The following is a 15,664-nucleotide window of genomic DNA, read 5'->3' as shown; positions in this document are numbered from 1 at the left end:
ACGCACGCACGCACACACACGCACGCGCGCACACACACACACACACACACACAAATTGGATAGAGAATGGATCTCAGCCCAGAATAGACCCCATCATTTTGGTTCAGATCCAGAAAAAGTGACGGATCCAGGAATTTTTCCATTCCACATTTTCATTAATCGTGAATAATACATGGATCTTGATGGGGGAAAAAATCAGGCATGATAACCGGCATCTGTAGCCCCATTCACAATGCTCCTTCAGAGCGGGAACCTTGCACAGATACCCCGCCTTGCCGTCAGTGTTAAAGTTACAGAGGCGGAGAGGGAGGACAGTTTGTTCGGCCTCCAATCCGCCACTGGAAGTAGAATCAGAGGCAAGATGGCATCTGTGTGAATGGAAAAGGAGGCAGGAGTCTGTTGGTGTTCAGTCTTTCAGCTAAACAGATCCTTCACTCATCAAATACAAGAAAAATGTCCCCCTCACCTAACCCACAAAGCAAAGTTACAGTGGCAGAGCCAGACAGTGTCCGCTATTTACGTATTGTATGTTAGAGCAAAAAACTCTATTTGTCACTTTCCACGATGCATGATGGGTCATGATGTCAATCACAACATGTTCACAACACGATCATGATCACAACAGCATCCATATTGATTATAAATCGTTGGCAGAAACATCTCTGTGTGAAAAGGACTTGTGAGTTAGTACAATTTTATGCGGATCCAAATAATTATAGCAGATTTTAAGTTAAAATACAAGATTGTTCACATTGAAATGTTGCTTTTCTTGTGTGTTGAATGGTCGAACATATTTGCTAATCCTTAGTTAAAGTGATCTTGAGTGATATTTGGCTTCATGTTGTGACTTAAGCTGACGCTACATTAGGTCATAGATGTTTGTTTTCCACTTTGCTTTATTGCTGACTTTTATTTGAAATCACTTCACAAAAGGGCCATGCGCAGGGCTCCATGCATTGCTCAAACTAAAAAAATTGAAAAAAAAATTCCAAAACATCACCAAGTCTGTCTTCCATTTCATCATAATGACAGTCATACTGCAAAGAGAGCTAAATCTGAATAATGCTGAGACTAGTGAGTAAGGGAGTTAAGGGTGGCTCTAACACAGCCTTTTTGGCTTCAGAATGGTCGCTCATTCTCTAGTGAACTACGTCACCATGGTAACTAAAGGCAGCTACTCATGAGGCGGAGTACTTTTGCCATGCTGTGAGTAAGCAGGATCAAAACAGGTGATGCAGGCATGTTTTAACTGAAAATGAAAATTGGTGCTTTTTTTAGATGCACCATAATGTTCCCATAATCAGACAGAATGTGAATGCACCTGTTGTGTCAAGAGACACCCAACACAACTGGTCACCGGATTGAACAGGCATTGATCTCACACACACACACACACACACACGCGCGCACGCACACACACATACACACTCTTTTGTTTTGCTACACTTAAGCTTTAGTTTGAATACATTGGAGGTGTTTGGATACATCATTCTGAATCTGTTTCAACAAGATCTAACCCAGTCAGCATAATACATTTTAGCCAAATACATTTCTGCAAAACCCCAGGTAAGTAGGGTTGTATATCGTTAGGATTTTACCGATACCGATACCGATACTCCTTATCGGTACCGATACTTATCAATATTCTTATCGATACTACAACATGTAATTTTGTGGAAAAAAACAAAGACTTTACAAGATGTTGTAACCGTCTTTTTATTACCACAAGGTAATAATAAAGCTTCAACAGAACAGAAGCTATGCAATTACAAATACTCCGGACAGATAACCAGGACTTCTATATCTTGCGGATGCTGGAGCACAACGCAGCAATTCAGCTGAATTTAGCACCGAGCAGGCAGGAAGTCAAGTACCGAAATAACAATATAACGTACGTACACCAGCACACAAATCTCAAAAAAGAGACAAACACAAGCTCTTCTACTAATCCTTCTGACGGGAACACTTCGTGTTGTTGTTTTTACAACATAGACCTATAACTGCGGTCGCAAGTGATTATGTGATTATTGCGGAAACTCCTCGGCTTTGCGACGCCAGCTGTCTACCGTACTGCGCCATGGCGGACTCAAAACGCAACCGGTGGGGGTTACCAGATGGCGGATGGCGGAGCAAAACCGGATCGGAGCCATAACGCAGCAGACAGTATCCAGTGGAAATTCGGGGTAAGCAACATCACCAAACACTTGGAGCGCGCATAGTATGAAGCTAAAAGAAGTGCGTCGTGTTTGATTGCTATAACAAAGTAAAGTTAGCAGCCCAGCTACCCCTAAGGCCCCCTCCAGACAACGTTTTTTTTTTTTTAGAAAACGCACACATATTGCATCGTTTTGGCCGACCATCCATAATGATCCTGAAAACGCAGCGCCTGAAAACGCACTTTTTTGAAAACGGGTCTCAGGGTGGAGAAATCCAAAAACGCAGCCCTCCCGTTTTCATGTGGACGGCGAATCTGCATACTTTTCAGAACGATGACGCCATCGCCCCACCCCGCGACGTCCAATAACAACAACAACAACAATGGCGGACTACATGCTCGTGTTCGTGCAGCAGAAGATATTGAGCCTTTCTTGCAATGTACTCGCCTTGTAGTTGAGTGTGAGTCACAGCAGCAGTTCGACCTCATTAACGGTCCACACAAACGATTCTGGTTTCCTTGCACTAGCCATTTTCATCTTCTTCTTGTTGTGTTCGGTTTCTCCGTCTACTGTCTGTTTGTTTACAGCGCGCAAGCTTAATGCGCATGCTCCGTGCCTTCTTCTCCGTTTTTGGTGAATGCCAAGCGCCACCTAGAGGCCTGGAATATGAACTACAGCATTTTCGGTCGTTTTCAGTGGATCCGTGTGGACGCAAATATTCTTAAAACGATGACGAGGAAGACGGATTAAAAAAAGATCGTTTTCGCCCGTGTGGACGGCCCCTAAGACTGCAGCGCCTTGGCAGCGGCACCTGATTTCATTTCTGCGACGTCAAGTCACAGAGTTTGTTGTTAAGTTTGTAGTCATTACAGTTGGGTAGACACTCAAAAACCATCCATGTCAAAAACCGATAAAAAACCATCAAAAAATAAATAAAAATCCAGATAACTCTATGGCCAAAGGCCAGAGTAAACCCTGGATGAGTCGCCAGCTCATCGCAGGTGACTCTTACTGATAGCAGAGTAAAGTGCCAACTGCACATCAGGAGCAATTTTGGGGTTCAGTATCTTGCTCAAGGATACTTCGACATGTAGCTCAGTTCTGCCCCAGTGGAGCTGAGATTTGAACCAGCTTCCAATCACTGGTCCACCAGCTCTACCCACTGAGCTACAGCCGCCCCTAGTACTGTTTGTCCAGAATCTTAATGGTACCCTGGTACCGGCCCAATTAGGAGCCGGTACCAAAAAGTACCAAGAAAGGATCTGCTTATGATCCCAAACACACAAACTCATCTGTGAAACAAGGTGGATGTTATATGATGGATTGGGCTTGCATGGCTTCTTCTGGGACGGGCTCATTGATCTTCATTGATGATGTAACACACAATGGCAGCAGCAAAATGAAGTCAGAAGTCTCCAGAAACATTCTGTGTGCCTATTTAAAGAGAGATGGAACCAAACTGATTGAGAGAGCATTCATCATACAGCAAACGAAGACCCAGAACACACTACCAAAACAATCGAGGAGTTCATCAGGGGAAAGAAGTGGAAGGTTTTAGACTGGCCAAGTCGATCTCCAGACGTAAAATTTAGCATGCAGTTTACCTACTAAAGAGCAGACTGAAGGGAGAAACATAAAAACTGAAAGAGGCTGCAGTGAAAGCCTGGAAAAGCATCACAAAAAACGAATGCAAAGGTTTGCTAATGTCAGTGGGTCGCAGGCTTGATGCAGTTATTGCAAGCAAAGGATTTGCAACTTAAGTATTATTCGGTCTAATCTATTTTACGTACCTATTCCTGTACTTTAGCTCACCTAAAAATGTGGTGTCATGTTCCAAATGATGCTACATTCTAAGTCTTGAAACGGATGAAAGATGAAATGGGGATCTCTTGTCTCATATTCATTGTTGATCAATGTTTCAAATTTTTCAAATGTTTTCATTATACAGCCAGAATAAAGGAGGGGACTGTATCTTTAAGCTACAACTTTCTGTTTGTTTCAGTCGAATTTTCTATTTCTGGGTCTCAGCTGTGCTTATTTAGATTTAGGCACAAGGAAAGCAATGAGTAGGTGCACCTAGAATTTAAAGGGAATGGGCGTGACATTCTGATTGGTTCAGTTCATGCAAAACACACCTAGAGTTTATTAAGAGACCAAATACATCCCCTTTGCTCATTGTGCCTTAATTCGCACCGCATGGAAAACAGCCTTGTTGAGTTGGTTCTGTCTTTGGACATGTGTGGCTCTTCACTTGGACTCAAGACTGGTGAACAGAGTGATGTCAGCTCTGTTCAGGGTCGAAATGAACTTTTTGGCGACAGGCAACTGTGGCTGGTGGATTTCAAAATCGTCCATGTCCATATCATAACTGCTCTGCTGTGTGTTGTTCCTCTACGAGTGCAGTCTCGGTACACTTATGTTCGAGTGCAGCTGAATTATGAGAACTTCATGTCTCTAATCCCGCAAAGAGCAGTGCTTCCAGTTCATATATTCATCAGCCAAAAATAGCTAAACTTGCAGGGGAGTGATGGAAATACCAGGATTAATATTCTTAATTTAAAACAGTTAATTGATTGTTTCCTGTTAAAATGTTTCCGGTTCTGTGCAAAATGAATCCAAATGTGCTGGGGAAGGCTGCACATCTCCTTTATCATTTATTTCAGTCTGTGTGTAAGTTGAGTCTGTCACATTTTCACAAGATTATGCTGATAATGCTGATTACACTGCTGATTATAAGACTAGGACAAACATGACTAATATGAGAGAAGTGTAAGTGTCACTTGGTTGTGGTTGGTGACAGATTTTCTCTAAACAGTTCTGTGTCTTTTCCTTGTGATTTGTGAAATATATGAACATTACCATCTATCAAGGACTGATTTCATCATGCTCGGCTTTGCGAGCATTACAAACAGAATCAGATGTCTACATCTTGTCCATCTTCCTTTAAATGTTTTGTGCGGGGGGGGTATTTTTACATTTGCAGCTATATTTTCAGATAATCGAGATTTTTTAAGGATGTTTCCATGTGTTGAGCTTCACACATCCTCATTTTACAACTTCGTGGGTAATTGACATGAAAGTGCTATTGATGATGAAAAGCAGGAAGTGGTTGCAAAAATAGGAAAACAAAAATGAAAGCAAGAGAAAAATCTTTTTAGAACTCTAAATTCTATTTCTGATTACATTAATATCGGTGACAGCTTTCATCTGACAAAATAAGCTATTAAAAAATGCATCTCACTCTCACAATGATTTGTGTTGGTAGAGTGAGCGTCTCATGTATAGAGGCTTTGTCCTTGCTGCAGTGGTCCTTGGTTTGAGTCCTGTCCCGGGACCCCTCTGCTCTGTTTTTGAATAAACAAAAGATAGAACATCTCACAGCTAAACCAAGTATACCTCCAGTTCGACTATTTTATTCAGTTAATTTTTACAAGTGAAATAAAACAATATCAGCAGACAACGCTGCATGTGTAGACAGAGGGCACACATCCCCTCCCTGCCCTTTTCTGTTCTTGTAAAGTTGTTTCTCCCTCTCCATAGTAAGTAAACAGCTACCATTGTTCAGATTTGGTCCATCCGTCTGCATGTTGATTGTAAAAGCTTTAGCATTTACACTTACACACATTACATCGTGATCACAAAGCAGCCCTGTGGAGTGGTGGACTGAAACAAATCCAGCCAACCTCATGGTTGCATTTACGCCTGCAGCTGAGTGTAGGCAAGCATCACACACTATGACTGTCCTCTGAGCACCTGAGTTATTGCCAGACCAGTGAACTCCTACAGGAGTATGGGGCTTTTGTCTCCCTCTTGTGGCCATTAGGTTCCTCTGCTATAAGCTCTACATCGTTGCTGCAGCCTTGACCATTCACATGTTCTGGAGTAGGAATTCCAACCTAGAATTTCAATATTTACATTTTTATTACATCATGATACAAACTCAAAATTATGTATTCTTCCATGGTGAGTGAACAAGCTGTTCTCAGAGGAAAATCCCAGTGAGGAAGGTCCCAGAACCATGTTTAAAGCTAGAAAAGTGTCAGGACCCGCCACATAAAATCAAAGTAAAACAGTATAAATTGTGTTGCCCTTTAAAAAGAAAAAAAAAATCAGCCAATGAAGATCTTTCTCTTCTCATTAACATTTCTCTGAGAAAACTACAGAGTGCTCCTTTATATATTCATGATACATAATTTGTCTTAGGGTTACACCAGTAAAACTAGACAAAATGGTTGTTAATACAGTATAGTATGCTACCTCTTCCACAGCTTGCTCCTGATAAATACCTTTCCTGAGGGCTTGACACATGCCTCTGCCTGCAATAAGGCCACCATTTTTGTGGATTTGCGCATGCACATTGGATTTTCAAACTCTGCAAAATTATGACAGTTGTATTTTATTCAACCTTTATTCATAGTTATTTCATGTAACAATCTGTTATTTGAATAACGATTCTTACCGCATTTTCATGGGGTCCTCTGATTATCTTTTACGATTCTTTTGTGCTCCTTGCAGATATAAAATAATGAAAAAAAAGGCACTGACAGTTGCGTATTACAAGATCTATGTCAACAATTCATCCAAAGACACAAAACCTACATTTTCTCATTTTGTTTACACACATACACCTTCACACACACATACACACACAGGTCTGTTCTTACTGTCCATAACTAGTCCTCGTCATGACGCCATGGCTGAGAGTCCTTCTCCAGGTACTCCGCCAGAATACAGCAAAAGAAAATAATTATCCAAACCATTAAAAAGTAAAAATCTGCAACACTGCAATAAAAGCTCCTCGCGACAACAACAAAGGTATGTCCTCACTGGAGGGAGGGATCCATCATCAGACGCTTTTCTCTGTCCATGCTTAATTCCCCCTCTCCGCTTCTAAGAGCACTTAGCGGCAGAAGCAGCTCGGGACTCCCGTACACTCCCCAAGCATGACCTGGCATTGTTAGCCCCTCCGCGACACTTCCGCATCCATTTTTTTTATTACAATCTAGCCAGGTGTGGGACCAGGTGACCGCAAAGTCCAATGACCAGCAGCAGGCCTGCAGTCAATCACTTTCGCACACAAACAGTAAAGTACACAAAAGGTTTGCAGATATACCAAGATATCTCTACCAGACTATTCACATATACAGAATGGCAAATCAATACAAAGGGGTCACATCTGAAGGCCGTCATTTTCCACGTGATAACTGGCCCTAATAATGTGCACCCTATTTGTGCTGTACTGACATGGCAGTGCAACAGTTTGATAAAGAGACAAATCTCTTTGCCAACACAGACAGCAGCAAAGTAAAACAGCTGCAGACATAAAACATACATATTGTTTAACAATTAAAGAAAAGACAAAGAACAAATTAATGATTCTTGAAATATTGAAAACATTCATCTTCATTAAAATCATCTACAACCAGATGTCTTTGCTTCTTAGTCATTTCAAATCACTTAAAATACATCCAGTGAGACCAGCTCGCAAAGATGCCAAGGAGACAGAGCAGTACACTGTAATGCCCCTTTCCTGCGTCAGTTTGGACTTTAGGGACCGTTAGTCGAGACAATAACTTCCCCTATTCCTTTGAATGATGTAGTTCTGTGGGTAGGACAGACAGTGATGGACTATAATGACAAGTCTCCCCTTGGCCTCAAAGGGAAAGCAAGAAGTGTTTCTAAATTAAAAACCCAATTTCAGTTTCAGTTTCAGTTTTTAGAAATTTGTATTTGAAGTCATCGTTGGTTATGTATGATGTCAGACACCAGGATCAGTGTTAACACTGGTAGCATTTTGCCGTGGCAACGTTAGAAATAACAAAATCATAGCAAACAGAAAACATTCTTCAATCAATCAGCTGATCTACTTCCTCATTATATACATACTTATGTTATGTTGTTTCTATCTGCAAGACCCAGCTTCCCCCCTCTACCACAAGGAGAGCGAGAAGGAGTGAGACAGTGCACAGACTCAGGAGAGAGGTGACCCTAACATAGTGAGGAAACATGCGTTTCATAGCTGTAGCCGTATAAAGTAGACATATTTATGCATGTTCAACCCTCTTTGGACCCCTTCATATGAGTCAGCTTTCACTCAATCAGACTATTAAAGAGAATCCAGTCTGCATAGAATATCATGTTGCATGGTCGCTCTCTCATCAGTGCTGCTCTCTCTTTTCCTCCCTGGAGAGTTCAGTAGAGTTTAACATTACCAGGCAAAACGTTAGTCTGGAGCATAATGACACCACGTGGATATTATCTCAATATATATAGTGCCTGACAAAGTCAAAGATTCACACTTAGACGTATTGCTTATATATGTTGATATTGCACATGGCTGTGGTTGTTTAAATGAATTATCTAATGATAACTTAAAGTCTGCCGTGAGATTGCACCTTATATAAACCACTTATGAGCAGCTTAAGCTTATGAAATGTCTTCCTGATGTTGTTCCAAATAATATGAAATATAGCATCTTCTATGTTTGTCTGAGGTTGTTTGGTTGTGTGACTTTGGTTGTGAGTGCATCTCATCTCATCTCTACAAATGTGTTTAAGTGTTGACGGCTCAAACTCGTAATACAAACACAGTAATGCTCCGAGTCTCTCTCTCTGTAGTTCTGTCACTCACCTCTTTCTATTTATTCAGCCCCCTCTCATCTTTAACTCCTGCACTCTTTTGTGTCTTGTTCTTGCAGCTCTCTCTTCACATCTAGCCTAAAGGCAGGTATTAATTGAAGGGCCCTTGTTATAATAGGCTCTAATTGTTAATCACACTGCCTTGTTAGAGAGCAGTTTGATTGTAATTACAGATGCTCGTTAGCTGGAGTTCTGTCATTAATTAGACATTGTGACCTTGGTAATTACTGCAGCAACGCATGTATGTGCCAATATTTTTCTCTTGCAAATGTTCCCACACGTTTTCTCACAGACAGTCTTGTTGGCTATGTGGACAGCCATGAACACGTCTCGTCTATATAGTCCATTGTATCTTGGTTGGCTTGTTTCAGTGGTCACAGTCACTCACTGCAAGAAAAGACCACCATTTTTGCCAAGAACCACTCACAATACTAGCACGTCTCAGGTATCCTGCATGAACGGTCAAACCTGTTAACATGGATCCTGAAATTAAAAGTGAGCTCTAAAACCAGGCAGCACTGGTGTCCTCTGCCCTGAGATGGTTTTCCAGACGTCACTAGCATTTCTCTGCTGCAGCTAGTCCTCCGTCTTCCTCCTGTAGCAGAAGTTTATATAGTCCATTATACAACATAGTTCTTCCCACACAGTTGAGTCAAAGCAGTCCCTCAGAGCCTCCTCAGACTCCTCAGTCCATGTCTTAACTGTGCAGGTTTCCACTGGTTGCGTGTTAACAAGGGGCTTGTAAACAGGCAGGAGATGCACCAGGTTGTGGTCAGATCTTCCCAGGAGAGGGAGGGGGGTGAGTTTTATGCCTCCTTGCTGTTGGGATGGAATAAGTTCAGTGATTATTGTCTCTGGTGTGGCAGGTGACATATTGTGTGAATGTGGGCAGGGTGGAGGACAGAGAGGCATGATAGAAGTCCCCAGAGATGAGAATGAGGGTCTGTGGGTGCTGTGCCTGCAGTGAGCTTGTGACTGAGTGGAGAACATCACAAGCTGCATCAGTGCTAGCAGAGGGGGGGATATACACAGTGAGTACAATCACCTGTGTGAACTCCCTCGGGAGGTAGTACGGCCTCATGCTAACAGCTAAAAGTTCGATGTCCTTACTGCAGACCTGTTCTTTAACAGTGATGTGCCCAGAGTTACACCATCTGTCATTAACAAACACAGCCAGCCCTCCTCCTTTCCTCTTACCGCTCTCTGCCATCTAGTCCTGCTGCATTTGAAAGCCATCCAGGTTAGCGTCGATGTCCGTTAGCCACGTCTCGATGAGCACCATGATGCTGCACTCACGGTAGCCCAAATTTTCAAATAACTGGTTGTCATCTGTATTTCCCTCCCCAGGGCTAACTTGAGTAGTCAGGAAATACCTCACCACCTCTTCAATCACTGTCTTGTCACTTTATTGATAACTTCTAAATAAATATTGTTATTAACTCAAAAGCCAGCAACTGGAAACTGGCCTTCTAATATGTGCTTAAAGCAATAATCCTAATATACTAACACTAATCTAGAACATCTCAGACATTCCTGGCAAATACTGTTAACCTCGCAGTAGTATGTTACTTGTGGTTGAACCACACTATGCACACCACATCAGTTCACCAGTGTAAGAACATATTGTGACTCCTACTTGCAGACAGTCAGATGAGATCATGAAAGTCACAGCCATTATGGTCTACACAAAAACAAAGCGCTGCTGTATATAGAGTCCCATGCTGTGGCTTAAAAGTGCCTCTTTTTCCACTGACAGGCCAGGGTTGTTATTCTAAAGCTTTTCACAGAAACGATTCTCACAAAGACAGACCTTTCTGTCGACTCTCACCACTGTCATCTGCCTACAACAACTCACCTCGGAGCAAGACTTCTCCTGGGAAAACACCTGTGGCTGCGGGGACAGAATTGATCATTTTATTTAAAACAAAGTTCTGTCTGTCAGAATTATTTTTGTGATCCTGCCGGACACACACACACACACACACAAACAAACGCACTAACACCTTTACTTTGATAGCTGCAGTTGTGCCAGAGGATTATGTTGCAGTCATTGCAGCCATGTCACAGCTGCCAGCTGAGGTGACCTACTGGACCGATTCCAAAACCTTTGGTGCATTTGAATCATAGTGTGTACTATCCGGCACTTGCAGTTATGGCAGTAATCAGGATTCACACAGTTACTTGACACGTCGTCCGGGGACGACAGTGTGTTTCAGTTGTATACTCTAATATTTTGTGTATGTAAAGCCAATGTCCCACATGTAACACAATGATCTCCTCCGTCTCTCTTCTCTTCCTCTCTTGCCCTCCAGGCACTTTCTCTTCAAGACAGGTACAGGCACCACCCCCCTCTTCTCCACAGCAACTCCTGGCTACACAATGGCAACAGGGTCAGTGTACTCCCCACCCACCAGGCCATTGCCGAGGAATACCTTGTCCCGCTCTGCCTTCAAGTTCAAGAAATCCTCCAAGTACTGCTCATGGAGGTAAGATGGAACGAGCCATCAATAAAACAAACCAGATTCATATGAAATTGTTACAACCGGGGCCTAGGGGAAACTCTGGTGCGACATGAACATGAGACTCCCCTTTTCCCATCCTTCAAGCACCACCAGCAGCGAAGCATTTTTAAACGGTTTTATTCAAAAACACATTTTTTTCACACAATCAAACACGCTGGCAGTCTGGCTGACAGAGGAGAGCACCCAGGAACTGGGAGGAGCTGGCCCTTTAACTTGTGGTTTCAAGGCAGGAACCAATCAGCGATCTTTTTTGCACTATCAATCACACACAACCATATTGTATGCAGTTAGATATAATCTGATGTATTTAAGACATACATACATACATAAATTCACATTTGTGCAATTGAAACCAAACTTTTCACTGCCCCAAACGCACAGTGAACCTCTACAGTTTTAATCAAGTTGACTGTTATTTGTTAGATAAACATAAATCAAAATGATGATAAAATAAAATCAGAATATTGACGATGAAATGATTCATTCAAAAGTAATGGAGCACTCATGTAGACTTTACGGTCTATAATGAAATCGACTGTACTGTGGCAGTTGATCAGACATTGAAAGTCACACAATTGTAGATAAGTTATAATCAGTCTAGAAGATGTTTCTTTGAACTGTGAAGGTTTCGTAGAGTCAGTACTGAAGAAACACCGCAACACAACCACAATCTTTATGTTTCTGTCTGTTCTCAGGTGTACAGCCCTCAGTGCAGTCGGGCTGTCTGTACTGCTCTCTGTCCTGCTCTGTTACTGCATAGGTAAGACATCTCTCTCTCTCTCTCTCTCTCACACACACACACACACACACACACACACACACACACACACACACACTTTTCAAATTCAGTGCTGTAACTTTATGCTCCCACATAAGAGTAAAGGGTGAGTTTGTCCCACCACACAGACTTTTAGTTTTGCTTTCCCCTGAATTGTTTGTTTTGATCCCCCCTTATCTCTCCTCCAGGCTCGTTCCCTCTTTGACCAACTCTGTATCAGCCGTCTTGTACTTTTGTTCCTGCATGTGTTGTTTGTCAGTTTGTGATATATAAACTGCCAGGGTTTCCTTTTCTCAAGACCTCATTCTAAACCTGAAAGTGCTATCTGTAATATGTAAGATAATCAGGTCATGGTAATTCTAAGTGCTCTATCAACTGGACGTGTTTCAGTTTCTTGAAGACGTTTCACCTCTCATCCAGGAAGCTTCTTCAGTTCTAACTAACTGGAGGGGAGTTGCATTTTAAAATCTGTTTGGGAGTGTCCTTAAAGTCATTGAGGACACATGTGAGTTCTGAGTTTTAAGAGTTGTTAGGGCCACTTGTGGGTTGTTGACCCACAACCCAACAACTTCTTCCATGAAGAGGTTGGCCACAATCAGGGACACCATCGAGCCCATGGCACAGCCGTGCTTCTGTCTGTAGAAACCTCCACTGTACTGGAGGTAGAAATTTGGTCTGTGGTAAAGTCGATTCTGCTGGACAGAGTGTTGCGTTGTAGCAGGCGTTTCTTCACCATCTTTACTGCTTCTTCAGTGGAAATGCACGTAAAAAGTGATGTGACATCATAAGAAACCATTGTTTTGTCTGAGGCCAGTGTTATTTCTCTCACCTTGTTGGCGAAATCCTGTGAGTCTTTGAGGATGTGTTGAGTGTTACCGACCAGAGTGCTTCGATTTGTTACAGGTAACCTTCCTTCCTTGTGTATCCTGGGGAATCCATAGATGCCTATCTGTCTTCCCCAGGTTATAGTCAGTTACATATTGGTCAGTGACTCTGCCATTTTCCAGATATGCTACAACCTTTTTGTAGCTAATGGTAGGATCTTGCCTTAGTGTCTCATAGGTGTTGGTCTCACGAAGCAGATCAGTGACTTTGGTGTGGCAGTCCGCTATTTTCAGCACCACAGTGGATCCACCGTTGTCTGTAAACAAAAATAAATAGCATAGGCCTAGCCTGAGCCTGTCGTATGAATATTTTAAAGCTAAACCATTCTGCAGTAACATGCTATAACAAAGATAAAAGTAACAGTGTCACAGTGGCGGCTGGTGGCTGAAAAAATTGGGGAGGACAGGAGGAAAACCAGTCCACGGTGTCATGTTATTTTATACAAGTCAACTAATTAACCCTACTTTCTTATATTCAATGAAAATTAAGCAATAAAACAGTGACTTACAAGACTTCTTTAAAAAAACATTTCATTAAAAAGCTAATATACAAGACAAAAAAAAACAAAAAACTTCTATCTCTTTTGGGATTTGAACCCCAGTCACCTGAATAGCAGGCAACTGCACTACCCCCTGTGCTATCTTAGCACTCAACACATCTTCACGGCAGTGAAAGCTCTAAAATACATAGTAGTATTTTTTGTTTACGGCTGTATAAACGTGAGGATGAAATTTGGGAACTGTTATTGGACCAACCTGCTGTCAATCTTGTATTCTGGTTGCTGATTGGTAAGGGAGGACGTCCTCCCTTAGCGCGTCAAGCCAGGGCACTTCCTGAAGGTGCTATACATGTGTGCCATACATCACAAACATGAATAACTGCTCAGCATTTGGGAATATGCAAGTTTTCCTGTAGTAACACTAGCTGATCCACATGCTCTGGTTTGAGAGTGCTTCTTTTTGCAATGACCACATGTCCGGCAGTGAAGAAAACCCACTCTTCAGATACGCTTGTGCCTGGGATGCACAGGTATGGCTTTGCCAGCCAAAAGAGGAGGGGGAAATGTTACCTCATGGACACGCCACCAGTTCAAAGGGTCCTCAGTAAGAGGCAGAGATGGGGCTTTGCAGTATTTTTCCATTTCCTCTTCAGCCCTTGCATAGGAGTTCTTGGGTTCTGCTGTACCCTCAGTGTCAGTAAAAGACTGTTCTAGCAAACTCACAAGCAGTGCTTTCTTTCTTTTGGGAGCAGAGGGGCTGTCCTCCGTGGATGTCTCATCTTCCAGAGTTTCTGTTCCCCCAGGCTCTTCATCCACTTCTGTCCTCCTAGGTGTGCACTGTGTCTATGTTTGAACAGAGATCTGTTTTGATGGCATTTTTGACCTGGCGGACCAGGGGCAAGTCTCCGATGGTGTCATGTTCTGGAGGAGTTGTGCACTTAGAGGAGCAATAAAGACATACTGTTGGATTGCTCTCTTTAGACATCAGTAAAGTTGCATCCTTCATAGGCTTTAATGCACTCAAAATGTCTTCTGCATTTGACACATCTGTTTCATTGAAAGTAGGGAGATCTGACTCTCCTTTTCTGATTTCTGGAAACAGCAAGGTGGCACAGATTGCAGGCTGTTGTTCCAAGAACCCCTCGACCATGGCGTATTCCACCTGACACCTTGAGCTGCAACAGTCTGTCACAAGCACCACATCTTTCTCTGATAGCTGCCATTCTTCCACGACACGAGACAGTAGCTCTGCCAGATGAGCACCAGTGTGAGACTCATAAACGGCGCTTGTGACAAAATCTGCCAGTCCTTGCTAATGTAATGTACCGTTACTGTTAAATAAGATTCTGTCGTGACTGAAGTCCAGGAATAATATGTTATTCCTACTCGACTAGCTTGGCTCATTGATGACATTACCTGGGCCTTAGTTTGTGGTAAAGTGCAGGTGCAACCTTTTCTGTGAAGTGGCTGCGTGACTCGAGCTTATATCAAGGCTCCAGTGTCTTCAACAGGTGACCAAACCCAGTGTTGTCAGCTACAGAATAAGGCCGTAGATCCTTACCTATAAAAGCTGCCGCAGGTTGGGTTACTCTCTTCCCTTTCTCCGAGTTGGGTGGCAGAGTTAATTCTAGTTACTTGCCGCATTCATGCTGCTGTTCGAATGCGGGAATCATGTGCCAATTCTCCGCGTCTGCCTCTGTGTGAATGTCCCAGAGGAGGCCAGGGGTGAAATTACGCTCCGGCGCTGAAATGCCTCTGGAGGTAGTATCAGAGGCACAGTACTGGCGAACGGAGCCAGTGTGAATGGATGAGCCGTTTCAAGGGCGTGTCAATCTGACAGTCTGATAACTGCACAGGTCCTTCACTCAACTAAATAAAGAGAAATGTCCCAGAACAGTTAACTGTTACTGTCTTTGCCAATTTATATGAGGAAAATAATACCGCAGCTGTACGCGAAGAAGCTATTTCTGATATTAAAGCTGTAGTCTCTAACAATTTTTTTGTTGTATTTGCTAAAATTGTCAGTATGATCTGACAGTAGAATAAAATAATAATAATAATAATAATGATAATAATAATAATAATAATAATAATAATGCATTTTATTTAAAGGTGCCTTTCAAAGCACTCAAGGACACAGCACATAAGAACAACAGTACAACAAACAGGAGACAATTTAGTGCAAA

At 42.4% G+C, this 15,664-nt stretch overlaps 1 protein-coding gene across 11 annotated transcripts in view; it reads left to right on the top strand.

Annotated features, from left to right (window-relative positions):
- The window catches only part of LOC115588090 (teneurin-3), a 742,469-nt gene that overhangs the window by 607,589 nt on the left and 119,216 nt on the right, over positions 1–15,664 (top strand). For all 11 annotated transcript variants that reach the window (XM_030428416.1, XM_030428484.1, XM_030428503.1 and 8 more), the window contains 2 exons: positions 11,107–11,280; positions 12,012–12,076. In XM_030428416.1, coding sequence (XP_030284276.1) covers positions 11,107–11,280; positions 12,012–12,076 — 239 coding nt within the window. The remainder of the gene's footprint in view (positions 1–11,106; positions 11,281–12,011; positions 12,077–15,664) is intronic.

This window comes from Sparus aurata, chromosome 1 (genome assembly GCF_900880675.1).
Source record: "Sparus aurata chromosome 1, fSpaAur1.1, whole genome shotgun sequence".
In the NCBI taxonomy this organism is placed as follows: Eukaryota; Metazoa; Chordata; class Actinopteri; order Spariformes; family Sparidae; genus Sparus; species Sparus aurata.
Note: the sequence above shows the minus strand (reverse complement) of the source record. Positions and strands in the feature narration are given on the sequence as shown.